General features: G+C 54.7%; 1 protein-coding gene across 9 annotated transcripts; it reads right to left on the reverse strand.

Moving 5' to 3' along the window:
• On the reverse strand, positions 1-27,904 carry kmt2e (lysine (K)-specific methyltransferase 2E). 9 transcript variants are annotated; one of them, XM_067254975.1, is made up of 25 exons: positions 27,889-27,904; positions 27,631-27,748; positions 17,758-17,942; positions 13,801-13,915; positions 13,145-13,371; positions 12,875-13,014; positions 12,177-12,376; positions 11,976-12,014; positions 11,540-11,740; positions 10,709-10,839; positions 10,393-10,510; positions 10,149-10,258; positions 9,783-10,035; positions 8,321-8,419; positions 6,354-6,425; positions 5,509-5,688; positions 5,036-5,365; positions 4,591-4,908; positions 4,299-4,455; positions 3,974-4,200; positions 3,808-3,864; positions 3,165-3,716; positions 2,775-3,040; positions 2,489-2,654; positions 1-2,371 (listed from the first exon to the last, which is right to left on the reverse strand). In XM_067254975.1, exons 3-25 carry the CDS (start codon positions 17,826-17,828, stop codon positions 1,313-1,315), a joined length of 5,088 nt encoding a protein of 1,695 aa, XP_067111076.1. In that variant the 5' UTR covers positions 17,829-17,942; positions 27,631-27,748; positions 27,889-27,904; the 3' UTR covers positions 1-1,312. The 9 variants fall into 9 exon arrangements, with proteins under 9 accessions (XP_067111076.1, XP_067111079.1, XP_067111077.1 ...); XM_067254978.1 differs by lacking the exon at positions 27,889-27,904 and having other exon boundaries at positions 12,177-12,358; positions 13,801-13,912; positions 27,631-27,805; XM_067254976.1 differs by lacking the exon at positions 27,889-27,904 and having other exon boundaries at positions 13,801-13,912; positions 27,631-27,805.
• Positions 27,905-27,932: the final 28 nt, after the last annotated feature.

The raw sequence follows: 27,932 nt of genomic DNA on the forward strand, positions 1-27,932 counted from the left end.
AGTGGTATAAAACTGTCATTACAGTGATTTATTATATGAACCATGAAAATAGCCAACCAGTGCAGTGTCTGTGAGTCTCTCTCCTCCACACAAACATACACTCACACAAATAATAAAAAAAGACAAAGTTGAATAGTCCAGAAGAAAGAAAACAAAATAAAATAGTGCTACTGTCACGGAAACATTCAGCTTTGCCAAAGGAGTACTCGTATTTACAACCATATTCAAAAATGGGATGGGAGCGAATTGTACAAGCATAGAAAAGAAAAGAAGCAAATATTTACAATCCTGTTTCTGGTGAAAGCTGGAGTAACCACCTATACATTAAATTACACTTTCTACAAATAACCGTTGATATTCAAAAATAAACCGCTAACGTTCTACTTACGGCGAGTCCTCTGGCTCTCTGACCACTTCAGAAGACTACAGCACTCATCATTCCACCCTGCTTTCTCACTTTCAGAAACTCACACGGAACAAACATTTAGTCACTTGGAATCTGCCTTTCGCTTTCTTTCCATCTCTCACTCTTTCACACAGAAACAGACCCCACCAAACACACACACACGCACACACTCCCACTTTCCACACACACACACACACACCTTCCACACAGGCAGCTTCCATGTGAGGATGACTGCGTCCTCCTGGGCCAGAAAAGCCGGCTCCCAGAAGGGCTTTTCTGAATCTCTGCAGCGGTGCACAGATATTTGTTACACAGAGGAATAAAAAAAAATAATAATTCTGTATTCAGGTTTTTTTTTCTCTATACAAAAAGCTTTCTTTTCGCTATAATGAGCCACTAGATAAAAACAAATAAATGGTGTAAAGCAAGACAATAGACAAGAGAAGAGAAACAACAAACTGACAAGGGGATCGAGGCTGGAATGTCCATTGATACAGAAAGTGCGGGGCGTTACAACAGAGGACAGATTGTTCTGTCTATCAGGAAGGAGATTTAAAAAATAATAAACTAAGAAAGGGAGGAGAGTTGTCCCTGGCAGAGTGACACCAGTGAGAGAGAGGGTGATGAGCACCAGGGGAGATCGTCCATCTTCATTTTACAAAGTCTCTTTTCAAGGATTGTTGCAAGGTCCTTTTTTTTTTTTTTTTCTTCTTCTCAAATCGTCCATTTTCTTTTGAAAAGTACCCTTTCATCCCAAGTCCTCCTGTTTTTCCATTGGCCATGTGTTCAGGTACATAGAAAATATATATACAGCTTATGTTACACGCACGTCGTCTGTAGGAGCCCCCTCTCAGAGTGAGTTCAAAGGGGCCGGCAGGGAGGGGCGTTAGGCTTGCTCAGGGTTGGTCAGTGCCACCCTGTACCCAAGTACCCAGTGCTGTGGAAGGGGGCGGAGGAGGCAGAGGCCCCACGAGTCCCACTAGGCATCTGGGTGGCCGAGGGCTGGGCCTGGGCCTGGCCCGGCTGAGTCTGCTGGGGAGGAGGAGGGGGAGGGGGGGGCAGTCCCGTCTGCTGGTGGGGCGGGGGGTAGGTGGCGGAGGGCACGGAGGGGTTGGTGGAGGCGCCGGGGTGCAGCAAGGAGGGCTGGAAGCCCCCGAGGTTCTGAAAGTGGAGCGGGGCCTGTAGAGAGGCGCTGGTGGAGGGGGCGTGAGGCGGGGGAGGGGGCGGCGGGGGTGGAGGCCCCTGGGCCAGGGCCAGGAGGGTGCTGCCACTAGGCTGCTGCTGCTGCTGAGGCTGGGGGGTCTGGGCCTGGGGGGGAGGGGGCGGAGGGGGAGGGACCTGGGGGGCAGCGCTCAGCAGGAGCTGGTGCTGCTGGATGGGAGGGGGCTGCAGGTTAACGTGCAGCAGAGAGGGGCCGGGCTGGGGGTGAGGAGGTGGGGGCGGAGGGGGAGGTGGGGCACCAGAGGTCTGGTAGTGCAGGGCATGGGGGTGAGTCTGGAGGAGAGGCTGGGAGCCGGGGGGGAAGGGGGACGTAACAGCTGGCTTGAACCCTGGAAAGGGCCCGGTGGTGGGGGTGGCCTGGCCAGGGAAGTAGGGCGTAGAGGCTTGAGGTGCTGGGGGAGGAGGGGGCGGTGGTGGCGGGGCACTCTGGGGGCTGTACTGGGAGAATGAGGCTGGGCCAGGCTGGGGCTGGGTCTGAGGCTGGGAGGAGAGGAAGGCCCTCTGGCCGCGGAAGGGCGAGGCCTGGGCCTTAGGAGAGTGGAGGACAGAGGGGTTGGGGTAGGGGCTGGGGGAGGACGGGAGAGGGGCAGCATGCAGCTTGGTGGGCGTCAGGGGGGCTGTGGGTTTAGAGCCTGCAGGCTTGGCAAGGTTCGGGGTGGGGGTCTGAGGCTGGCTGTCGCTCTCCTCCTCCTTGGCTGTCCGGCTGGCAGGCTGTGGGGGGGCGCTGGGGCCTGGGGAACACGGCTGGAGGGGGACACATGGAGATGAGGGGTGAATCTCACACAGCGCAGCTTCCATCAGCTCATCAGAAACACAGACGACACAGGGAGAGAGAGAGCGCGCGCGTGTGTGTGTCTTTACCGTGTGTGTTGGGGTCTTCTGAGGACTGGGCGACGGAGAGTCACCCGACGCCACCGGGGCCTCTCCCCCCTCGGCCTCCCCCCCCTCGTCCTTGCGGTGGTCGCTGAGCAGCAGGGCGCGGTGGTAGCCTCGCTCCCTGGCCTGCTCCACCGAGGTGGACGACGTCCTGACGGGGAAACCACACGTTAGCCCTTCCTTCTCGTCAGACCCGAGAGGCCGGGGAAATATGTGAAGGGTGAAAGGTCGGCCTTGCAGGTAGGGTAGGACCCGGAGGGAAAGCACCTACCACTGTCCTTCTCCTCCACCACCACCCTCCTCCTTCTCCCTGTCCCCCGGGGCGGGGGGCGGGGCCGGGGGGTCTGGGTCCTCGCAGGCCTGGGGGGTGTTGGGCGTGTTGGGCGCCGGGGTCGGGGGCTCGTGGGCGGCCTCCACGGCGACGGGGAACACGTCCACGGTGAGGGGCGTCACCATGGAGACCGGGGAGCCGCAGTCAGTCTTGGAGCCGCTGCGACGCGCCTCCCTCTGGCGCTTCCTGTACTCCAGCAGAGACACCTGGGAAGAGACCACATTGGCGGGGTCAGAACCGAGGCCTGCTCGACCGTGCTGTTCAGCCCCCCTGGGTGGGACCATGTGACAGACCATGTGACCGACCATGTGACGGACAGCAGCTGCTCACCTTCTTCTTCTGGGGGGGGTTGTGCGCCGACCCGCCTCCCTCGCCTGTGCTGTCTCCACTCAGCGAGCGCGTGAAGCCCAGGCCTCCACCCTCCTCTGAGCAGGGGTAGAACAGCTGGGCGGCCTCGCTGAAGGGAGCGGCCACCACAACCACGGCCCCGGCCCCGACACCGGCCCCAGCTGCGGCCGCGGCCCCAGCCTCGGGCCTGAAGGGCAGAATGGGCTCCAGGGTGTGGGAGGGGGTCAGGTCCCTCAGGTTGGAGTTGATGGGGGAGAAGGACAGCCCCCCCGGGCCGGGCGCAGGGCCTCTCTCGGGGCTCTTCATCCAGGGAGGATACGAGGAGGAGGCTGGGTCGGCGGAGGACGAGGCCTCGCTGTTAGCCTCGGCCCCCGGCCCGGGGTCAGCGGCCTCCTCCTCCCCGCAGTCCTGGACCTCCACGGCGGGGGCCTCGGGGCTCGGGGGGGCCGCGGGCACCTTGGCGTCCTGGGGAGGGGTGTCTGAACTGGGAGCCCTGGCGCAGGGAGAGGAGAGCAGCGAGGGGGGGCGCTCCACCTGGGGGAGAGAGGGAAAGCTCTTTTAGACAAGGCCTTGGATCCGTGAGGAGATGTGAGGCGCGGCAACACGGTGACGGCCCTCCGCTCACCTCGTGGGTGCTGGGTCTGCAACTGCCCTCTGGGGAGCTGTCCAGCGAAGACTCACTCTGCAGGTACAGGGACGGACACGTCAGTACAACACCCCCGTAACTCCTGTGGACCACTGTGTGTGTGTGTGTGTGTGTGTGTGTGTGTGTGTGTGTGGGGGGGTCTTACCTCCTGTGGGGCGCTAAATGTGTGTGTTGGGGTGCTGGGTAGGGCCTCCGCGCTGGGCTCCTCCACGCGGGGGCGGGGCGGGGTGGCCAGCAGGAGGGGCGTGCCCGGCGTCTCCGATAGGTCAGCCCGGGTGGGCGTGGCACAGGGAGAGCCGTAGGGGGTGGAGCTCTCTGACATGCAGGCGTCCAGAGGACAAAGGCGACGCTTCTTCAGGGGGGTGGGCAACTCTGAAACACACACACCTTTGCGTTAGTTGTACGCTCACACACACACAGAACGAGAAATCTGCTGTTCCCATGGCGTGCAAACTGGCCGCTACACCCACCTGGTAGAGAGCAGCCGTTGTAGGGGAGGGGGCTGTCAGAGTCTCCGTTGATGGGGGGGCTGAGGGGCCCGTCGGGGGGCAGGAGGAGGGCGGGGCGGCTGCTTATGCTGGCCGGGCTGGTGGAGCCCTCCTCTTCCAGAGCCTGCTTTAACCAGCGCTGTGGAGGAGAGGACAGGTCAGTCAGCACCACACCACTGCTACCAAACCACACCTCTACACAAGCCCTCTATGAAGCTAGGAGGCGGAGCTATGAACCCGCCTGGCCCCAGCTGGTCACCAGGGCCCTGAGTACCTTCTTGCATGAGCCGGAGGTGGGGGGCGTCTCGGGCAGCTCCCGAGAGCGCCGGCGCCCGGTGGGCACGCCCGGCGTGGTGGGGCTGCGGCTGACGAGGAAGGGCGAGGAGAAGCGGACGTAGTGTTTGGGCGTGCTGTAGACGTGCGGGCTGCAGGCCATGCCCGGCAGGGCGTTGAGCTGGGTGGCCAGCACCTCGGGGTCGCTGCTGATCCTCAGGGGCCGCTCGGGGACGGGCTCCGGGGTCCGCACGGAGCGCTCCGGCTTGTCCCCCGCCCACTCGCTCACAAAGTGCTGCTGTGCGGACAGAGAGGAAGCCTTTGAGGGGAGAGGGGGAGAGAGAGAGGCTTGATTAGGCGACCGATGCCGACTCGGGGAACAAAGCGGCAATGTGTGGGGGCGCTGTGACGCAGAGACGTGAAGGCCGGGTGGATGAGAGCGCTACCTTTTTAGCTTTGAAGTTCTTCTGCCCGGGGCGGGTTCTGTCCGGGGCGGGAGAGCAGCTGTGTGGGGGGCTGGCGTCGGGAGGGTGCGACAGCAGGGTCTCCGGCTCGGGGGCGCAAGGGGCCTCGCCCTCGGGGGCCCCCTCGTTGGCCAGCGGCTCCAGGCCCTCCCCTGGGGAGCCGGGCGGCAGGTCGGAGCAGGTGCTGATGGTGCGCGCTCGCCGCCGCTGCTGGCCGATGTGCGTGCGGTTCCTGGTGAAGCTCTTCCTCTGGCGGGAACCTTTGACCTTGGCGGGCTTCAGGCCCGGCTCCTCCTTCACCTCCAGCAGGGGCTGGAGACAGAGAGGTCACAGGGTCAGGAACACAGACACAAACACATGACTGAACTTCCTGACTCCGGGTGGGTCCTAGCACCGACCTGGGATGTGTCCTGCTGTGTGTGTGTGTGTGTGTGTGTGTGTGTGTGTGTTGTCACCTGCATGGGTGCAGGAGACTCGGCCTCCGGGGTGACGGGGGGCTCCTCCTTGATGTCGCTGCGGCCCAACACGTCCGACTTGGTGCCGATCCTCTCCAGGGCCTGCTCCCTGCGCTTCTCTCTCTTCTCCATGCGAGCGAACGCCTGCAGGATGGCCTCCATCTTCCTCTCCTCCCGGGTCTGCAGAGAGATGGGGGGCGAGAGAGAGAGGGGAGGGGGGGGGGGAGAGAGAGAGAGAGAGAGAGAGAGAGGGGACGGGTGAAAGCGTTAGACTCGTGTTGAGCTTCCTGCCCCTCTGAGTACAGAGGCAGGGCCTCAGCCTGGCACACACTGCACACACAGCACCGGCGACAGGCGGTCTAGCTGGCAGAGAGAACAGCAGGGCGGCAGACACAGGGGAAGGGGCCGCTCGGACCCTTCCGGTAGGGGAGGGGGGGGGGGGGGGAAGCACAAAATATATCAACCCTGTAGTGAGTAAACGTCAAACAAATCAAAAAAAGTCACTGGAACAGTTCAGCCCTTTACCAACCTGTCAGGGGGTTGTGTGTGTGTGTGTGTGTGTGTGTGTGAGCCACGGTCAGGTACTTTCAATTTATTTTCCCCCCTTTCTCCTGTCTGCCACGAAACAAACTGTGCACCGGAACTAGCGCCAACACAGCCCCCTAGATTTGTTGCAGCGCTGGTCAGTCGTTTGGGTGTGTGTGCGCGTGCGCGTGTGTGTGGAGGGGGGGCTTACAGAGGATGCGGGTCGGTTAGTTTGTCTGTAAGTCAGTGGGACCCCCTTTTATGGTTGTGGGTGGGTCACCCCAAGGTCATGGGCAGCGGGGACAGTGGGTCAAGTTTACCTCCTTGTTTCTGGAGCCCATCCAGCTGGAGGTCCCTCCGCCGGGCAGATGGGCCTCCTCTGCTGGGCTGGCCTGGATGGTTTACAGGGAGACAGCCTGGTTTAGAAGGAAAGAGGACCCCCCCGGCACACACACACATACACAGGCTGGCGGGCAGCCCTGGGGGGCTGCAGGTGGGACAGGCCTGTGTGTGACTGACCACAGGGGGGTTTGACGCTGAGGGGAGGGGCAGGAAAACTAGGCTAGGACTAGAGGGGGGCTCATATTAGTACAGGTACACCCCCATAGAGGTCATGGATGGATCAAGACCCCAAGTCTAATATTCTGGACATCTAAGAGTTAATGATGTGTATAAAACCTTTTTTATTTGATCTTTCCCCCTTCTTCCATACCATCCTCCATCATCACAAAACACACAGCAACATCTGTCCCCTGCAGAAACGGCAATCCAGACAATGCAACAAACCCAACCACCATCCAACCCCGCAACGCCACAGCAGCTGTGAAACCAGGCCTCGCGCGGCGCGACCTCAGGAGTGTGTGACACCGGTCAGTCCCTGCTCCATCCCCCATGTCCTGGACCAGCCCAGGCCTCAGTGCGACAGGACAACATACCATGCCTGACTAACATTCCTCAGGTGAGTTACGAGCCCACGAGACGCTGCATGGTTAGGCTTATGAACACCCCCCCCCTCCCCCCCCCCTCCCCCGGAAGTGTCTGTGGAGATAAGATTGTGAATACGGAGGGCTTGGCTCTATCATGGGGGGTGGAGGTGTGTGGGGGGTGGAGGTGTGTGTGTGGGGGGTGGAGGTGTGTGTGTGGGGGGTGGAGGTGTGTGTGGGGGGGGGGGGTGGAGGTGTGTGTGGGGGGGGGTGGAGGTGTGTGTGGGGGGTGGAGGTGTTTGTGGGGGGTGGAGGTGTGTGTGGGGGGTGGAGGCGTGTGTGGGGGTGGAGGTGTGGAGGTGTGTGTGGGGGGGTGGGGGGGGTGGAGGTGTGTGTGGGGGGGTGGGGGGGGTGGAGGTGTGTGTGGGGGGGTTCTCCTGGCCCTGCTTCTCTTGGAGGCAGCTTATAGGATCTCCCCACAGTCAATTTGGCCCTGGCAACACAGCGTGGACCAGCCTTCTCCCCCCCCTCCCCCCCTCCACGGCCAGTTAGCAGTCCCAGCCTGTCCAATGGCCAGCAGCATGAGTCAGCACTTTACACCTCAGGCTCACCGTGTTGAGGGGCGCTGACAACAGGGTAATTTCCAGAGAGAGTGTGTGTGTGTGTGTGGGAATGTGGCAGGGTCAGTGTTTGTGTGCATGCTTGACCCCGTATAACCAGGACACGGCGCTCACTGGCAGGGAAGAGGTTGGAACAGTAATTGGCAATTTCAGATTTGTGTGGCCAAACTGTACGTGAGCGTCATACTCATAAGCAGCGGTCGGGGGGGGTTGATCCTGTGTACCTGATGCCCACGCTTGTTCATTCTGGCAGCTAACAAGGAAGGGCGCGAGGGCCCCGTGGCTCTGGAGGCCCCATTATGGGTCGGAGTGTCGTGTGGCGGTTACAAAAATGAAACGGAATAAATGAGGAAAAACAACCCCTGAGCGATGTCAGCACAAGCGGGGGGGGGGGGGGGGGCTTGGAGGTGCGGGGGCCCTGCCAGAAGAATGAGCAGCCTCCCGGAGAGAGGGAGGGCAGGCGGGCGGGCGAGAGCAGCGAGGTACAGAGGGAGGGGGGGAGGAGCTACACAGCAACAGGAGCAGAGACGGCGGCAGTGCTAGCAGGGCAGGATGAAGGGAGGGGGGGGGGAGTGATGGGGGAGGTTTGTGGGGGGGAGAGACTAGGAGAGAGAGGACGCACAGGTCCAACCCCACCCCCAACCCACCCACCATCACCACCACCACACAAAAACGGGGGCCCACACCCACATCAGCAGGGTGGGGGGGCAGCTGCACAGCAACGCCGCAGCCCGGCGCACTTACCATCTTCTTCCTCCTCTCTGCAATCTGCTCCTCTGACTCCATCTCTACTTCATTGCTAACGGAGGTTTTGTCTTCTAGATCCTCAATAAACTCAGGATCCTGTGAGAGGGGGGGAAGAGGAGGGGGGGCGCTTTATCATGGCTCTGCTGTCAGTCTGGTTACAGACTAGGAGGTAGTTAGGTAAGTGGGGGAGGGGGGGGGGGAGGGGTTAAGTGAACTGAGCACTAGTGAGGTAGACGGGTGGTCTGTGGTGGGCTTGACTGGGACTTGACTGGGACTGTGCGAGAGCGTGTGGTGATCTTAAGGAGGGTACAGGTCTGACGGGAAACGTCTTCGAGTACTTGGATCGTTTAGAAACCGCCCACGCCACCTCAACTGCTTTACCTCTCTGTCTATTGTCTCTTTTCACATCATTATTTTTTGTGCACAACTGTCAGCCTTCGCGACCCCAGTATATGGGTGTTGACACAGTAATTACATGTGCTTACGAGTGCGCGTCACGGCCCTCACTTATCTCCATTGTCTGTCGGCATCGAAACTAACCCGTCGTCATGCTAGCTGAGACGCCCTACCCCCCATCTCCATGGATCCCCCTGCATTGTGGCTCCCTACAGACGCAACCTAGTCAGCGCACATCGCAACTCCACTGTTCCTACCCCTGTTCCTACCCCTGTTCCCACCCCTGTTCCCACCCCTGTTCCCACCCCTGTTCCCACCCCTGTTCCCACCCCTGTTCCTACCCCTGTTCCCACCCCTGTTCCCACCCCTGTTCCCACCCCTGAACAAGTGAAAAGCCCTCTCCACATGTCATCTGCACTGTCAACAGAAGGGCTAGTCTGCTGTGGTGATGAGCGGTGCTAGGGGGGGAGCAGGTGCACAGCGCCATGCTGGCTGGGACCTGCCGTGCCAGGGGGCCGAACAACACACGCCCCTGAACTGGGAGGTCGTCTGCGGGAGCAGTCAGCTGACGGAGGGGGTGGGGGGTCTGGAATGATGGCGTGGGAGGGGTGGAGGTTGGGGGGGGGGGGGGGGGGGAGGGGTTGCTAGCCAGGGACGGGGGGAAACTGAGATGACAACATACAGTTCATAGAAGGATACATGTGTGTAACTATAGATATTACATGCAAGGTCATACTAGGACACATGCATGGACATTGATGAGAACTGAATGGAAAAGGAAGCAAACGATAACAGCAGACTATGCATTATAAGGTGAGTCAGAGCCATGGTGTTACTAGGACTGGAGAGAGACAGGCAGGGGAGAGTGAGGGGAGGAGGGTGAAGGGGATGAAGGGAGTGAGGGGAGGAGAGAGAACGAGAGAGAGAGACACACAGGGAGAGAGAGGGAGAGAGAGAGAGGGAGAGAGACAGAGACACACACGGGGAGGGAGAGAGGGGGAGAGAGAGAGAGGGGAGAGAGAGATAGACAGAGAGGGAGAGAGAGAGAGAGAGAGAGACTCACCTGGTTGTTTGAGATGGAGAGGCGGAGGGGAGACAGTTTCCTCTGCTTGCCGTCCATCAGGCCTCGGCCCTTCCCCTCACAGTCGAGGCCCAGGTTCTGGTTCTGGCCCCCGTCCTCCCCCCGGGGGGGCTCCTTGTCCTTGCGGCCCCGGCGGCGGGTGCCCGCCCCCAGGTTCTCCGTGGGCTCCAGGTTGTGCTTGAGCACAGGACACTCTTGGTTCCCCTTCAGACAGGCACAGTCCACCTTGTATTTACTGGAAACAGGGAGAGATGGAGGGGGGGGGGGGGGAGAACAACATGAGAACTGACTGCTGATGTGTCGGTGGGGATGTAGGTGTGGAGGTCTGTGGGGTTCCTCTGGGCTCACCAGCTGCCATAGTCGTAGTCAAAGCCTATGGTAATCTCACTGCCCTTGGTGATGGGCCTCAGGGAGTAGATATACAAATGCAGCATGCCATCCTCTATGACGTGGCGCACCTGAGAGAGGAAGAGAGAGAGGTGGCGAGTCAAAGGAGAGAGATATCAGTCTGTCGAGGTCAGTGACCGCAGGGTGGGTGAGGGGGTCCAGGGACTCTGGACGCAGTGACGCGCACTCTGATTGGCCCGCTCACCTCAGAGTTGGGGGTGCAGGAGCGGCGGATGAAGCGGGCCTCGTTGCCGAAGCTGCGGGCGTCCACGCACATCTCCAGCCCGTCAAACTTGGAGTAGAACAACACAAAGGGGTAGGGCCTGGCGGGGGAGGGACACAGAGACGGCTGAAGGACTGCAACTAACAACTGCAGTGAGTCACACGGACTGCACCCAGCACACATACACACAGAGAGTTGTGTCTAGGGTATAAGAATCCGACATTGCCTAGGGCTTGCTATAGGGCCCCACTGCTCCAGTACTGCAGGACAGCACTGTGACACTGGGTGGTGTGCTCACCTCTTGAAGAAGTAGCCGTTCGCCTCAAACTGCTGCCTCAGCATGAACTTGCCCCTGTACTCAATGATGAGGGCGTCAGGAGCCAGGTCCCTCACTGCCTTCAGAATCTTCTTATTCTTCTGCACCTGACTCTGCACACACGCACGGGGGGGGGGGGGGGGGGGGATATGAGTACAGGCTGGGGAGGAAACCTCAGCTGCTCTAGAGAATGCAGGCTGCGTGTGTGACGTGTATGAATGCTGTAACAGAACCTCGATATCAGGGGTACTCAATTAGAAACCCAAAAGGTCCACTCACCAAGTTTCCATTCAGTCCAAGGTTCGGAACAGTGATGGTTTGTTTTTCTGGCCCTTACCTCAAGAGTTCTTGGGGTAATTTTGTTCAAAGTGTCGATGCTTTGTGTCATAGTGACGTTTCGAGTTACCACTTTTGACAAGGGCAACCGTCTCATTGCAGATTAAACACATCGGTTTTGTGCTCCCCACCGGCAGCACAAATGCTTACTTCAGTCCACTCTGTCAGAAATGTGTGATTTTCGTAATCAACTTTTCACTTTGTGTCGGGTTTTGCGAACAACGTTGAGTGCGTACAGAGATTACAGTTATTACAGCTCCTGATTGGACCAGGAAGATAGAAACATCTAGTAGGAAAAAAAAATTCGGCTACAGCGCAAAATCACGCACCAATGAAAACTCGCTTGGATCACGACTAAATGAATGTTGATTTTGTCTTCGGTCCAAATTGTGAGAGTCTGGGTCCGGACTGGAACCGGAGTCCGCCTATTGAGTACCCCCCGCTCTCTATGATCAGGTGTGTGTGTGTGTGTGTTACCTCTACAGGTGGTTTGAAGGTGGCAGGGTTGGTGTTGTAGGCCAGAGTCTTGCCGTCTCCGGCCTCTTTGACCCGCAGCAGGATCTGGACGTCCTCGCTGTACTGGTTGCTGCTGGCCTCCTCGTAGCGCTCCATCCAGGACTTGATCTTGTTCTCCCACAGGGACGGGTGCTCCGACGGCTCCAGGTCCGGGGCCGAGCCCTGGGGAGGAGAGGAAGGAGGAAGGGAAGGAGGAGAGGAAGACAAGGAGAGGAGGATAAAGGAGAAATGGCAGGGGAAGGAGGAGAGGAAGACAGGGAGAGGAGGAGAAAGGAGAAATGGCAGGGGAAGGAGGAGAGGAGGACAGGGTTAGCCTGCAGGTCCTAACCTCAGGGCAAACAGGAAGCCAACAGCAGACAGGGAGGTGAGCAGGTGAGGCTGTGTGTTCATGAGGTACCTTTACTCTGGAGGATTTCCGAGAGCCCTCACGGAATGCCTGTGGACGCAAGACAAGGAGACGTGAGAACACGCCGGGCCGTGCCGGCGACAGACACAACCAACGGTAGGCCACGCCTCCTCCAGGTCAACAATTTGACACCAGCAGACACGTCCAAACACGAGTGAAAGACAACGAAAGCATGGAAAGCGCTCTGTCTACCTTCTTAGCTCGGGCCGCGGCGGCGGCGGGCTCCTTGTCTCCGCTCCTCTTGCGTTTCTTGTCGGCCTGCTTGCTGGCCAGGCGCCCGGTGGTCAGGGTGATGGTGTTGGGGGTGTGCTGGAAGGCCGAGTAGAGCTCCAGGGGAACCTCGTCCCCGCTCTCGGTGGCGCTGGTGTCCCCGTCTGCACAAACACACAGACCTTCATCATAATAGAGGCACATGGCAAAAGTCAATCTCCACACGTCATCTCCACAACAGCAACAACAAAAAAACACAACAACAGTAGTCCAAGAGAAATGTGGCATAGTGGTCTGTAATGCAACAACTCCATAGCAAGCTACATTCCCATTCAAACGAAAGCTAGTCTCCGTGGCTGTCATGTCCGTGCGCTGCCTGGTTCCATTTATGGAGTACGGCTGCAGTTCAGAGCCTGCCCAGCAGGTGTCAGTGTGGCGCTGGGGCCTGGCCTGTGTTCTGGCCTGTGTGCTGAGGTCTAGGCAGCTGGTGTCAGACCTGCAGGGGGCGGAGGCAGCAGACTGACACTGCCTCGCTAGATCCTGCTTATCGGTCTCAAAGACACTGCAGCACAGGGGAGGACACGGGAGACAGCACCTACCTACATGGCTGGGTCGACCTATCAGTCTAGTTAGCTCTTAGATCTCTCTCTCTCTCTCTCGCTCTCCCTCTCCCCACTCACCAGACATGTTCTCTCTCTTCCTGGTCTGCAGCAGGATGGCCCTCTCTCTGTCCAGGTTGCGTGGCTGGCAGCGCTCGCACAGGTAGGTCTCAGGAATGTGGAGCCTGTCGATGGCCATGCAGTCTATGTGCTGCCACACACTGAAACACACACACACACACAGGACACGGGGCTCACACACGGCTCAGACGCACACACACACAGCCTTGAGACCGCAACAGCAGAGGGTGACCTCCTGCCCCAGACAGGGGCCCCGACGGTCCCTCCTACCTGCATTTGTCGCAGCAGATCATGTAGCCGTCGTCGTGGGTGAAGCCGCAGATACAGCGGGTGATGTCGGTCCCGTAGCTGCCGTCCTCCGAGGTGCTGAGCGTGGTGCCCCTGGACGCCTCGTCCTGGCCCCCCGGAACAAACAGCCCCTCGCCCGGCCGGATCAGCATGGAGGGGGGCGGGGAGGCCGGGGGAGTGGGTGGGGGGCGAGCCCCATAGTTGTGGTCCTGTGGTGAGGAGGAGGAGGAGGGGGAAACTTAGAAGGGGGGTGGATCTCTCGGGTAAGCAGACACTTTTGGGGCGATGTACAAGGGGGGGGAGATTTGACCCTGAGACCTCTTGCTTTGCACGTGAAACGCTCAACTACTGAGTAATACCCATCTCCATACACTACGACTTTCAGATCCATTTGATTCAATTTAGTTTTTAGAATTGCGTTTCCTTTCTTGACATTTTTGGGGGGGGGGGGGTTAACCTGAAAACCTGATTCACACACAGTGCTTCCCTACCTCAGGTGAGCGTTCTATATTAGCTGGGCTACCTTTGCTTATGATTAACCAGGAGGCAGAACTCAGGTATGTAGGTCAGGCGGGGAGGGGCTGAGGGAGGGTGCAGCCCTGCTGTAGGGACCAGGAGGACCGGGAGGGCGTACTCACGGCGTAAGGCAGGCCTATGTAACTGTGGGAGTGGTGAGAGCTACTGCTGTAGATCTGGTGCGGGTAGCTGGATTTCTCCACCACCACAGGACTGGCCTCCACCGATTCAGGTCTGCTGGACACACAGGGAGACGGGAGAAGAGAGAGAGGAAAACAACAGTTAACAGGGGAGACTGAAAGCAGTGGCAGTGATTCACTCTCTCCCAGGGTGTGGAACAGGAAGGGAGGCTGGTGTGTGTCAGGGTACTGGAGTGTGTAGCCAGACAGGGGAGACCAACACGGGCTTGCTTTGCTCATCCTGGTCAGTCACCTTGGCTAAACTGCACAGGGCTGATAGCCTGGAAAATAACAGAAGCTGACCCCTAATCTCCCTCGAATAAAGACGGTTTAAACCCAAGGCCCCTATCTGGAGAGGACACACACTCACACACCCTCCTGCTTACAATGCACCCAAACAACACTCAAAACGGTGACAATAACAAACTGGCATTAAGTTCTCTGAGCTTATTTATATCACCAAACCGGTAAATCCACTTCCCCCAGATGACAGGGCAGGAGTGGACCAGAAAAAGCCTGTTTGACTGTTGAGCAGCCCAACCTTACAGGGGCATGCCTTGCCTGTTCTTCAGTCTTCAGGAAAGGCTGGTTGGAAATATAAAAAAAAAAAAGTGATACGGGCAAACAGGCGACACATGAGTGTGGAGAGAGCGGTGAGATTCGAGTGTGGCTGGGATGTGAGGAGGATGAAGCAATAACGCCTTTAGAAAGTCAAAGTGACGACGGCCCCGACAGGGCGCAGGATAAAAGTGAGAGCCCTTAGCGCCCACAACGAAACGCACACATGCGGCAGAGACTGCAGGGCAGTCGTGTGGAAATAACACCGAATCCTTAGTCCAGACAAATGCTTCAAGGTCAGAGAGAGAGAGTGAGAGAGAGAGAAAGACAGAGAGACAGAGAGAGACAGAGAGAGCCCCTGGGGTCTGTGTGGGGCTGGCTGACTCGCGGTGCTCAGGTTCTGCCCCTGGAGCCTGGGAACAAGCTCAGACACTCACCAGGAGGCCAGCAGCTCTGCTGACGACCACGGCACGACACGACACCACGGAGAACGTCTCAGTGCCTAAACTACACAGCCAAACGAGTGCAGTGTATCATCGTGGTATACAAACGCTAAAGGGATACCAAAGAAAGGCTCGGTAGCATTTCTGACAGCTCTGTCGAGCAGGTACATTACTCAAGACTGCCAGTAAGGGTAAACGCATGAACTTCCAGCCGGATACATCCAAGTACAAACAATAGGACTAGGGCATGTCATCTACGTGGCACACTGGCCAAGTACTGAGGGCAGCACAGAAACGGGAACAGACACTAATGGATGTGCCACGTGTCTGCATGCTAGGTACAATCACACACTTAAGCAAAACCCTCTCCTTTTCTCCCCTTCCTTCCCTCCCAAACTCTTGACCCAGAGTCAAAGCAGTTACAGTACCTGAACTTGTGCTCGCTCGCTCTCTCTCTCTCTCTCTCTTTCCCTCGTGCCCAGTGCACTGTGCGTCTGTGTGCTACACTTCCTGTATGTATTGGCGGTCGAGTGTCAAACTGAAAATGTGAGAGCACACCAAAGGCTTGGGGGCGGGCCTGGGGGGAAGGTGTGTGTGTGTGTGTGCATATACATACAGGAGAACACACCCACAGTAGCTCTTCAAGACAAGGAACACAAGCCAGTTCCAAAGGACAGGGGAGTTATAACTAGATAAGGGACATAAGGTGTTCTTTGATGAATAATTGACCAGAGGTAAATGCATACGTCTCAATCAGGGATTGAGATCCCTGATTTGGAGATGCAGGTCCCCCGCCACATCTATTTATGATGAACCGGTAATTAAGACAAGGCAATAATCCAAGGATTATTACACACATACACACAGAGAGAGGGACAGAGAGAGACAGAGAGAGAGAGAAGGGTGGCTGAGGGCTGCATCATTCATAGCACTGCTCTGAGGCAGTGTGGAGTTAGACAGCAGGGAATTATGTGTGTTATGGTCAATCAGACACACACACACACACACACACACACGTGGATATACTACAGTTCAGTGACAAAGATGGGAGATCTGAAGTGAATTTTTTTTATTAGACTTGCACGAAGGCATGTGCTAATCATAGATCTTGGCTCAAGAGAGCATAATATGGAACAGGCATCATTCACACAAACACTGGCACACCTGCAGAGAGAGTGAGAGGTGGCAGAGAAGGGATCGTGAGAACAGCAGAGGGAAGGATGAAGGACACACACACACACACACAGAGAGAAAGCAATGCTGCACAGCCAGAGGCAGCACTTTCACTTCGAAAGCGCTCCTACTCGCTGCCATGGCAACGCTCTGTGCTCACCAGCGGGCACGCACTCCCAAACACACACTGGGCTCCGTGAGTGGCTGTGTACTAGGAGGCATGCACGCAGTGCCGCCGCACGCAGTAGGACCAGCCCCCCCCCTCCACACACAGGCTGCCGTCACTGCGCATGTCCGCAGCTTGGCACAGTACTGCAGGTTTCACTGGGAAATGATGAGGACATGGGTCCTGGCGGGTAGCTGTACGGCTAGCTTATCTGTGGACGACACCAACAGCAGGTACCGTACGGTGTGTGTGTGTGTGTGTGTGTGTGGGGGGGGGGCATGCTCCCCCCCTCTCTCTGCTCTATATGGGGCCTGAACAGGACCAGGTGGAGACCCATTTCAAGATTGTGATTTCAAGATTTCAAGAACGTATTTTGACTAAATCTGCAGCAGGAAGGCATTGAGAGAAAGGGAGACGGAGAGAGAGAGAGAGAGAGAGAGAGAGAGAGAGAGAGAAGGGGGTGAGAGACAGAGGAGAGGGCTTAACCCCGCCCCATGAGCAGAAGGGCTGAGACGCAGACCCCAAAAAAAGCCGGCTGAAAGGAGGGGGGGTGAGGGGGGAGGTCCATTTAAGACGCCTGAGCCGCGTGAGGGCCACCTGTCACTCAGCCGCGGTGGCCGTGGCAACGGCCCCTGCGCAGTGCGGATGGGAGGGACGTCGGTGTTCGGGTGCCATGGCAACACAAGCCTCGGCTGCGATTGCTCCGAGGGCGGAGGATGACGCTCTCCTTCCTTAAAGAGACAGGAGCCCTGCTGTGTGTGGACCGGCTTCCAGCTCCAGGAATCCCCTCGCGCTGGCCTCCCAGCCTCCCGCCCGGTGCCCTTGAGGCAGAAACACGCAGCCTCACACAGAGCAGAGGGTGGCTACGCCGTGGCCTCGGTCCAGCCTCTCTGGCTTCACTGACAGGATGCTGTGGAGAGTTTGACAGGCGCACTCGGGGCCCAGTTCGACGCCTCTCGCCTCTTCACTGGATGAGTTAAGCAGCGCACTACGTCATACCCCTTTCTTCAGGTTAGCGTCGCTCCCGGGATGGGCAGCTGGAGCAGAAAGCACTGGGAATGCCCAGAACAAGTGACAGGAAGGAGGGCTGTGTGTGCGCTTGATCACTGATAGCAGGCTGGCTGGCATCGACCGCCAATGGCAATAACAGTGCTATCTGAGCCAGTGGTCAACCCTGTTTCACACATCGACCCCAATGTGCCTCCACGATAACCGTTATCATGTAGAAGTGTAAGTGACAAAGATCCATGCAGCAGCGAGATAGAGGGAGGAGGTGGAGGGAGGGAGGGAGGGAAAGAACCAGGATGAGAGAGAGGTGACCCTATGAAGAGAGGACATGTGATTGAACACAGGACCATGACAGAACCGATTTTTGTCAGGGAGGCCATGGGTGAGGCCGGGGGTGACATGAAAATGAGAGCAGGATGATGAAAGGTTGACAACCTGCCCGTAGGCGACACGCACGAGGGGGGGGGGGATGGGCAGGGGGGAGGAAGGAAGTTGGGGCGAGAGAGGGTGAGTGAAACAGAAAGTGAGAGGAGGGGCGGGGAGGTTACTCACTCTGAGCCTGCAGCCATGTCCAGGTACGAGGTGTCTGCTGTGTCCACCCCTACTGGGATGACTATGCTCATGACCTTCTCTGCTGATCAGTTCTTGTCCTACTGAGTCCAGAGCATGGGAGTCCAAAACACTGAGGCATGCCAGCCACAGCACTCATTGCAGACATCTAAGTGCATCCACAAGGCCTGGAGACAGAGAGAAAGAGAGAGACAGAGAGAGAGACAGAGAGACAGAGAGAGAAACAGAGAGAGAAAAAGGACATTAGAAAAAGTGTGTCAGAATTATGTGATCAGATAACTATGTCAGACTTGCCTCACATAAACCTGAAAGTAGAACAGTCAAACTGAAAATCGGGTATTTCCAGTTGACAAAATGATTCCTCAGAAGTGTAACTGACTGTGAACAGTAGCTATTGCAGGGATTCCTCAGTGAGATTCCATTTCAACCTTGTCTGGCTGAGACATTGACTGATGAAAGGTGGAAGAGGAGATATTGTAAAGTGAAGCCTGGATTTTGTAAAATGCGCAAATGCGACCTCTATACATCAACTGCTGGAAAGCAGGCTGCTGCAGTGACACTGAATGGACACATGAGGGTGCAAGAGCACACATGGCCGGCGACAGCCGTGAATGGAGCCAGCGCAGAGAAAACGCAACAACACAGAGGCCATTTTTCCCCCACCAAGGAGGACTGTTCTATTGAATACACACACACACACACACACACACACACACACACACACACACACACTCTATTGCTCCATGTAAATGACACAAAGTGGCACTCACACACACACACACACTGCAGAATCCTTTAGTGCTGTAATTAGAGCCATCACATGAGGCCCCTGCCAGCTTCTGCATGTGAAGGCAGGATTATTCCAGAGCCATCTTGTCCCTCTCCATCTCCCCATCCCAGGCTGACCAGCAGGGAGACTACAGTGAGGAACTGCATGAGGCGTCAGACACCAGGCCTGTTTAAGAGGACTAGAGCAGAGGGCGAGTGAGGGCAGTGAGGGTGTCGTGGAAGAACGTGTGTCAGTAGAAAACCTTGTAGAAACGAGGCTAAACATGTCATGATCAAACTAACGCGGGCATGCAGGGTTTCTGACGAACGTCTAAATACGTGCGCCTATCAGACAGCAGCATATGTGTGTGCGAGCCCCTGATACTCAGAGCTCTGTTGAGAAGAGGGATTAGGGGGAGGGACAGATGCCCAGACAAAATAGGCTGGAGGTCACACCTCCACCGCGTTTGCACTAGTGGCCAAACAAAGGCTCGTCTCCCAGCTTAGGCCCTGGCCCGGGCAGGGCTGGGCTGGGCGGAGACAGTGGGGCCAGGGCCCGAGCAGGGCTGGAAGCCAACATTAATTCGCACCTTCAAATCCGCGACACACATAATCACACATGGATGGGTCTCTACATGCCTCTACAATATGAAGGCTATCTGGCCTGAACATGAATTTCCTTTGATCTCCCTCTCTCTCTGTGTTGCACACACACACACAGGATGGGATTGTGTGTGTGTGTGTGTGTGTCGCCGACAATTTGACCTGGAGGCTGAGCCCCTCTCTGGAGAGCCAGGAGGCTGGCCAGAGGCTCACAGACATGACAGCTGTCAGCTCCAGGTCTAATTAAGCGAGCGAGGCCCATCATCTGAGGGCTTTCAGGGCTGCTGGCTGTACAGAATCTGCAGACAAAATCTCCATCTTGGACTTAGAATCCAGGCAATTATTCAATAAGGCAACACAGGCCATTCCCAGTGCCTTTAAACTGCAAGGCCTGTGTCCCAACAGGGCTTTCATGGCTACCGAACAATGGAAACACGTTCTCCAAGCAACATGGCCGTTATCCAAAACACTGAAAGGACATGAATCCCTTCTGTAGCATCTCAAAGGGGCCGTATGTTTTACTGCAATAAAACTCCTGTCTTCGGAAACAGCCCGTCTGCTGCTACATGTACTGTGTTCGTCTCTCCCTCAGCCAGGGAATCCTGCTGTCACTCCTCAGGAATGCACACACACACACAATCTACACACGCAACAGCCCCCTCCCCCCGCAAACAAGACCGATAACACTCTTTCAGACCCTTCCACACATTCTTTTACCAGGAGGATCCCACAAATGAGAGCACACACACACACACACACACACACAGTGCTGAGGCCTGACCACAGAGCAATTATATTAGTGCCAGACACGTTCAAGACTGACAAAGGGTGGGGGAAAGAAAAGCAAGTACAGTACAGCATTCCTGACTACATCTGAGCAGTGTGACTGCCTCCGCTGCTCCTCCCACTTCCTTTAGCTGAGCTGTCTGTCACACCAGAGGGGGGAAAGGAGAGGAAAAAAGAGAAGGGGAAAATGAGGGAAAAAAATAAAAAAGGGAAAATGCTCCCCCTCCCTTCTCTCTCTACCACCCCCCCCCTCCCCTTCTGCGCCCAGTAACCCCGCCCCGCCAGCCAGATTTCTCTCCCTCCCCTCTGCACTTCCTAAATAAACCGGGGAGTGCAGAGGGGAAGGGGAGTGCCGCAGACATGGCTCCAGATTACAAGGAGGCTGGGAGAGGCCATTTAAAGCCACCTTCAGCCAGATCCACTGCCGCTATGGAAACGGAAGGAGAAAAGAAAGGGTGGGGAAAGGGGGCTGCAGCGAGGGGAGGGTGAGTAGAAGAGGGAGAGAGCGAGGGCAGGAGAAAGACGCAGCGCAAAAAAATATATACGAATTGAGAAGAAAAAGCTGGTCACGGGGGGAGCTCAACCCTCGGGTCTTGCCACTTTCCCCTCAGTCTCTCCTGACTGGAATTTCCTCACCGATTCTGTATTCATAGCGGCGAGCTTAACAAATGATCCATCTCATGTGTTTGGACACCTCCCCCATCCCTGCTCCCAAACTCGGCATGGGTATTACAGCCAGGAGTGCAACCACAGCCTTGCCTACAAGTCTGGGTGGCACAGGGGATCAGAAATGTGCCCAGCCCCCTCCCCCCCCCCCCCTTCCTTCCGCTCCTCGGCGAGGACAGTCATGTCATTGTGTGGGGGAATAGCTCTCCTTTTAGGACAGACCCTCGCTGAACTCAGCAGGGAAAACCCACACAGACGCCCAGTCGAAACCCGCCCCCGCCCCCCCCCCTTCTGTTAGCTCGCCCTGCTGTACGTCAGAGCTTGTTTTCGTCCTCTTCTCAGGAGGCCACGTCTCTGCGTTTGATTTTCAACCGGGAGTGACGGAAAAGAGAGGGACTCCAACCCCCCCGACGTGACTTCGCACCATCCTCGCAAGCTGAGTCATTTCAGCAGCCGGCCATGTGAGCACGCACATGCAGGCGGACGGGCCGAGAGAGGCTCGTACACACAGGGAGAGCACGCGGGCGAGCGGCAGGCTCGGTTCTCCCCCTTCCCAGAGCCTACAGTTGCGTCCTTTGAAAACCGTGACAGCCTGTGCCAAGAGCGGCAGCCCGGCGCCCCCTCTGTGCTGGACCTCTGAAGGTGAAGCCATACATCAATACGGCAGGACACGAGGGGTTTGCAAAGAGCGTGTGAGCCGATGAGACGCCGGGCACCCCCCCTCCCGGGCCGCGGAGAAAAGAGGAGGCGCAATTGGGACGTTACTATTGAAAACCAATTGCTCGACAGACTGTAAAGGTCCACTAAAAAGGGCTGGGAGGAGAGAGTGGTTTTGGCATGTCCGTCACATCCCCGCCCCACAGAGCACCCTAACCAGCACCAGCAGACAATAATGGCCCGGGGCCAGCTCTGCCAGCTGAGAAGGGGGAAGGAGGAGGCCTCCTCTCCAGCCTGCCCTGTGCACATTCCCTCTCCACACACTGGGGGAGCGCTCTGGCCCTCAGAACACGCAACACTCCAGCACTAAAACAGTGATCTTCCAATCAGGCTTGTTGCGGCTCCCGTCTCAGGTCTAACAGCAGGGTTTCAGAGAGGATCGAGACAGCAGCGCTGGGGGCAGCCCCGCTCTGCTCTGACTAATGCATGCTCAACGGAACCCCCAAGAGAAGAAGATGCATGCACACACGTGCGCAAACACACACTCTCTCTCTCTCTCTCTCTCTCTCTCTGCTCGGACAGCTTGGCCAGGCAAGAGGGTCCACTTGACATTCTTAAATTAGATAAGGACGACTGACCTCAAACAAAATCATTGATTCCCATCCAGCAAGCCTGTCTGCTCGTAAGTGACAAGAGCCTTGTGTCCAGGATGTAATGTTCACTACATGTAGCGAACTATCGCCATGACAAAAGCAACACGCTGCACCTTGGTGTTAATGCATTTGTACAACAATGAGTGAGTGTGTGCACATAGGCTTGTGTGTGTGTGTATACTGTAGCATGTGTGTGTGTCTAAAGAGAAGGGGGAGGGGTCAGCCATCATGCGCTGCAGGCCAAAAGAACAGTCAGAGCCACTCAAGCCCCATTACAGCCCTGTTCCATGATCGATTTCACGCCTGGCTCGCACTGGAGTTACGTCACCACCGCCGCCACATCCCCCTTCCTAGAGCCTGCCAGACTCCCAGCCCCGGCCCTGCGCGCCGCTCGCTAGCGGGAGCACAGCGCACAGCAACAGACAGGAAGTGGTCACGGGATAGGGGGAGCAGCGGCACACTGCAGCTGCAGCAGTGTCAGCCCGTGGGCCACCTGGCAGAGAGGTAGCTACCTCAAAGCCCGTGAAAAGAGATCCGTTACAGGCCTGGTCTCTGAGCAACACCTAGACCAGTCACCTGACACCTGGCCTGCTGCTGCTGCTCGAGTCATGTGACTGGAGGGCCTCCGCTTCCTGGGAGGACGTCCTCTCAGATCCTGAGGTTCCACACAGGCAGGCCTCCAGTCACCGGGACAGGCTAGGCTGCTACGGCTTCAGGATGCCCCGCTGGCTGAATCCTCAGACCAACACGACTGGTAGATAGACCCACAAATGATACAGATAAGGGAAGACTTGGAAGGAGGACTTTCTGGAAAGAGGAGGGAGGAATAAACTAACTAGAGGAGAAGAGGAGCCCAGGGAGCGGCAATAGATGGTGGCCCTCATGGACTATGACTATACTGCTGATGCAGCCTTTAAGATTCTGTGTTACTACTCGACTTCCTCAGCCCGGTAGCTTGACAAGCGAGTGTCTGTCTTAGTTGGGGGCACGAGCCCGCGCGAACTAGGGCTGAGGCGAAGAAAGAAAGGCGTGTCATCGAAAGCCAGCAGTGACGCTCTCTCTGCCACCTGCCGCACTTAGCCGTCCCCCTGAGGAGAGAGCAGCGACCCACCTCTCCACCCTTCTCTGTCAACACAGCAAGCAAACACAATCCGCATTGCTCACCAGCGCCGCTGGGCACGCATGCAGGCCAATGGGTATTTACAGCGGGGAGCAGGGCTAACCCTGCAGAGAGAGCAAGTCCCACCAGGGGGAGAGAGGAGGCCCCCCCCCCCACAACCAACCGTGGCAGGCTGGGGCGTGTGTTGCTGTAGGGTTACGAGGCTATCGGATGAACGTTAGACCAAAGCGTGTGACAGTCAACACAAGAGCACAACATTGTGCCTCTACCGGAGGTCACTGTTCCTTTAAGAGGAAGAGGTAGGTGGCTGGGGATTTTGTGTATTATGTATCAGCCTCTGATTAGGCACAGTAGGGCACACTCTCATCTAGTATTCAGAGCCTGTTCTCACAAAATGGTGACCTTTGGCAGAATGCAGAAAGCTGGTTCTTTCACCACCTGATCTACTATGCCGTATGCACACAAATGCCTTGATCTTTGTTCCGTGGAAAAATACCTCTTCTGAAACTCCTAGCTATAACTTCCTGCGTCGAGTTCAGACCTCAACAGGGCCTCCGCCGTCATCTCTGCTTCACGAGTGATCAGATGTCCCGGATGTGGGAAACTATCGACAACAACAAGCCGTAATTCAGGGCTCAGAAACGCCCTCTGACCGTTGTAACGTTATGGAAACGGGATGGGTAACTTGGCCCTTTATGCCGTCGCTGGATGCATGGTGATATGTGCACCTGTGTGTGTCTGATGCAAACAAATGAGCATAAATCGGAGCTAGTCGGCTGTACCAGTGATGGTACAACTTCCTCACAGTGCTGCATTAGACTGAGAACAGATGCAGAGAGCTGCAGCTGCCTCACGGCTGAAAAGGTGCTTTGAGTCACAGTTAGTTGAACATTGATATCTTTTGCATAGTATATCCACAGTAGTGATGCTCCTCTCACTGAAAAGGAGAAGGTCAAAAGAATGTCATATGTGGCAGCTCAACTGTTGCAAACTGGTCGAAAACTTGGGGCCCATTGGACCAGTCTGCAGCCTCAGATAGTCTAACAAGACAGCGGAAGATGGGTCTGGAACCAGCACAGCCAGTTTAAACAATAAAACTAGATCACGAGCCATGTCGCGCCAAAGTGAGCTCGAACAACAGGCAGGTCTACAACAAGGAAAACAAGATATTTCCGTGATGCCGTTTACCATTAGGATTGAATCCAGCTGTGTGACACCTTGCACATCCTTCGAGAGCAAAGCAGCACATTCAAACCATTCTGGTCAGATTTGTGTCTGGTGATTTGATGACAGGCATCTGCTCCTCTCAGCTTGAGGAGTGGAAGGGGGAGGGGCACATCCAGGGCAGGGGGTCTTTGTCAGTGTCAAAGGGGAATAACAGATTCACAGCTGTTGTTTGGGAGAGAGGGGGAAAAACTGACCTTAGCGACTACAAAACCCAAAATGAAGACTTTGGGTAGTAGTAAGTAGTTTTAACCATGTTAGCAAATTTAGAAAAGCAGCCAGTTTACAAATATGGTTAAAAACTATTTGAATTAAGTTTAAGAATTGACTGTCCTACAAATGTCCTGAAAATTCTAATAAGGATTGTCATCTTATTGGTTATTGTGAGCTTCTCATGCAAGATCCACAAAAGCCAACACACTACTCTTCTCACTTATCTGACCCTTCAGAGAGATGGCTCTACTTATTAACCATGCCCACCCCACAAGGCTTCCTGCAGTTTCATTTCATTCCATTTGTTTACTTTACATTTGTTTACTTTACATTTGTCCTTCTTCTAAAGGGACGGCTCCTCTAATATTTGTGTTTTTAGATAACTATCCATATTTACTGAAACAGAATTTCTAGCTTGGACCTAAAAATAAATGTAATAAAGACGTGGGACATGCAGGCTAGTACAAACTGGAAGTGTTTGGTTTGTTCTGGTCAAGAGTCGGGGATTTTTATAATAGACAAAGCATTAGTGAGGTAAAAAGAAGAGAGGGGATTGCAATATAACCCCTATTGTTCTTTTATACAAAGTGCTGCATTTATGTCCCTTTATGTAACACAATATGACATTCTGACAATAACAGACTCAAATTTAGCACGGTAGAATGAAGATGGTCTGTTGTAATTTTAGTAGTAGGCTAGTACCTTCATTCATTCTCAATGTGTTTGGAACACAATTCTCAAACGAGGCACAAGTATGATCAACAGCGTGTATCAGATCCGGCTATAATGTGACGCATGTAAAAGGCTGCTAGACAGCATTGCATATAGTGGTTGTGGTGGGAGACCGTGTTTATATTGGTATTGTTTTACGTTACCATTGCCGCGAGGCTGACGTTAACGCTTCGTAACGTCCATTGGCTACAACTTGACTACCTTCTGTGCCTTTCGACTTGTAGAAAGACAAATTACTATTATAGAAATGTATGCGAGCATTGTGTAGTTGCTTGCCATATAGTATGTCGGCGCTGCAGTCAGCTCGACCGATAGGGGTGTGGAGGGCTTAACGCGGCTATTGAATTACCACAACATCCAAGCCCTGTCGCCATTTTCCTTGAGCCTTTTCTAAGGACAGCGAGAAATCGTGTAACCGAGGGGACCCTCACCACTAGAAGAAAATCCCCAAGAATGCTATCAGTCGTCTCTTTCACACATTCTTAAGTATCAATCTGTCGGTACCGTCTCTGTGTTGTTATTATGACAGATATGTACAAATTCGTCGACATTGAATCAGGAAGGCTAACGTTAGCTAGCAATCTAGCCATCTTCTAAAGCAACGTTGGCCTCAAGCTTCAGCTGGAACAAATATTTCAACAGCAGAACAGGTTGCTCGCTATCAAGCTAACGTTAGCTGATGACATCATCCGTAATGTTCTATCGGATAACGTAGCCTAGCTAGTTTAACCAACACATTCTGAGAAATCAACATTAAAAAGCTAAAAGCTAGTTTTGTAGACTGCTAACTGAACGTAAGCAAATTGAGCTAGCCAATAACTAAAATCAGCTAACGTCGTTAGCCCGCTAGCCAGCTACATCCTAATGTCGACGGTGTCTTGCTCGGTCTTGTCTCGCTATACAGTATTAACTTTAGCTAGCAAGTATTGCACATTTACAGATAAGATAAACAGATAAACCTTCTACAAAGAATTGTAAATGGCATATTATTGGTCGATGTAAGTACAATGTAGCTAGCTATCAATAATAGAAAGAAACTCCCAAACGGAATATGTCCCCTCCCCCACGTTTGCAGCAGTTGAACCAAATACCCTCTGAATCTAAATTAAGTAACGAAATGCATTCTGTCTACTTTATTGTAACACTACAGGATGGGGATTTCTTGACTTCAGTTTCGGAGCTTTGATAGAAGTGAGGTTTTCTAAATGTAATACTTTAAAAGGCCCCGCACAGTAGGATTTCGACAACTGACATACTAGACATATTTTATACATGTATTTTACTAGCTAACTGATCTGTTTAACGCCTGGTAGTGTCTCTTACTAGCAAGCTATCTAATGTGAATTTAAACTAATGTCACGCATGCACAACAGAGAGACACTTCCCTCACGTTTCCCTCAGTTATATTTTAAATAGAAATAAAGCTTGCCAACTCCAATAGCGCACTTGTGTGAGGTGTGTAGTTAGCCTGCTTGCTAGCTAAGTGCGTAACATAACAAAAAGCTCGAGTGTACCTAGCCATTTCATTTGTCTCGTCGTGTTAAGCCGCTAATAAATTACTGTTAACTATAACTCTAGAGTTAGGCTAGTTGTACTACAATTGAATTAGGTGTATTTTATATTATTGCATCAGAGTTCAACTAACATCATTTTTGCAACATTTGTTGGTAACTAGCCAACCATTTAAGCACTGTCTGAAATAAAGCGGGTATCCTGAACCAGCGACCTTCGTTTTGAGCAGTCTTCTGAGCAAGCTAGTTAATGTTACCGGAAAGCAAACGCGCAAATATCATCCTGACATGGTCGTCCGCAAGGCACTGCAACACTGTTAGCTAGTTACAAATCAGTAAAAACGGGAAGCTTTGCGAAAGTAAACGTTTGTGTCTTTTCCAACCACCCTAAACGTTATAAATAGACGGCGTAGCTAGGTACATTAGCCTACTAGCACCCATGTAGACTACCTAGTTAGTTAACGCTATAGCTAAGCCTATCTGAAGTAAGTTTACTACCCTTTTAAAGCGAGCACAACTTTAAAATATGTTTGCTGGATTACTAACCACGTTAGTTAACGTAACGCTGCTGTTAAAAAAAACTGTAAAACTTAACGCAGCCAGCTTGAGCTGCCTAGCATGCTTCATGGCTAACATATGCAATGGCACCAACACAGAGCTAGCTAGCAGATCCATCGTGCTTACTCCTTACACATCCTAATAAGTTATTCAGGTAGATGATCTAAATAGTTCCCAGTCATCCACTAAACTGATAGGCAACGATAACTGGTGTTAGTGACCTGGACATCTTCCACAATATAGCCATGGTCTGAGAAAGCCAGTACAGTAGCTGGCTAGGCAGCCTAGACATACTCTAATTTGACGTGCTCCCTTGTCGATGGACTTCATTTAACATAAGTCCAATGTAAAGCTTTTTACTCACCGTTACTGTCCACTGTAGATACCCTGAATGAAGGAACAGGGGACTTGGGTGAGACCCCCGTCGCTTGCTTAGCTAGCTTCCACACAACCAAAACAATACTTCTGTCCACACTGCGGATCTATAACAAAGGTTTTTAAATGTTCACATATAAATCTATCTACTTCAGATATATTTGTGCTTATATTCCTTTTCTTCTGTGTTTCCTAGAACACAACACAGACTTTAGGTCAGTTCAGAACCGTTAAAATTATGCCCTACCTACGCCGACTGTTGGAAATTAGATCTCCTCTACCAGCCTCTTT

This window comes from Osmerus mordax, chromosome 17 (genome assembly GCF_038355195.1).
Source record: "Osmerus mordax isolate fOsmMor3 chromosome 17, fOsmMor3.pri, whole genome shotgun sequence".
Lineage (NCBI taxonomy): Eukaryota > Metazoa > Chordata > Actinopteri > Osmeriformes > Osmeridae > Osmerus > Osmerus mordax.

Excerpts from the sequence above, each read along its gene's own strand:
- kmt2e (XM_067254975.1), bottom strand. The coding sequence starts at position 17,828 with ATGAGCATAGTCATCCCAGTAGGGGTGGACACAGCAGACACCTCGTAC. Across the intron at positions 10,840-11,539 it reads CCTTCAAACCACCTGTAGAG|AGTCAGGTGCAGAAGAATAA; the intron begins GTAACACACACA and ends GCGTGTGTGCAG. Across the intron at positions 2,655-2,774 it reads GGTGGAGGAGAAGGACAGTG|GACGTCGTCCACCTCGGTGG; the intron begins GTAGGTGCTTTC and ends TTTCCCCGTCAG.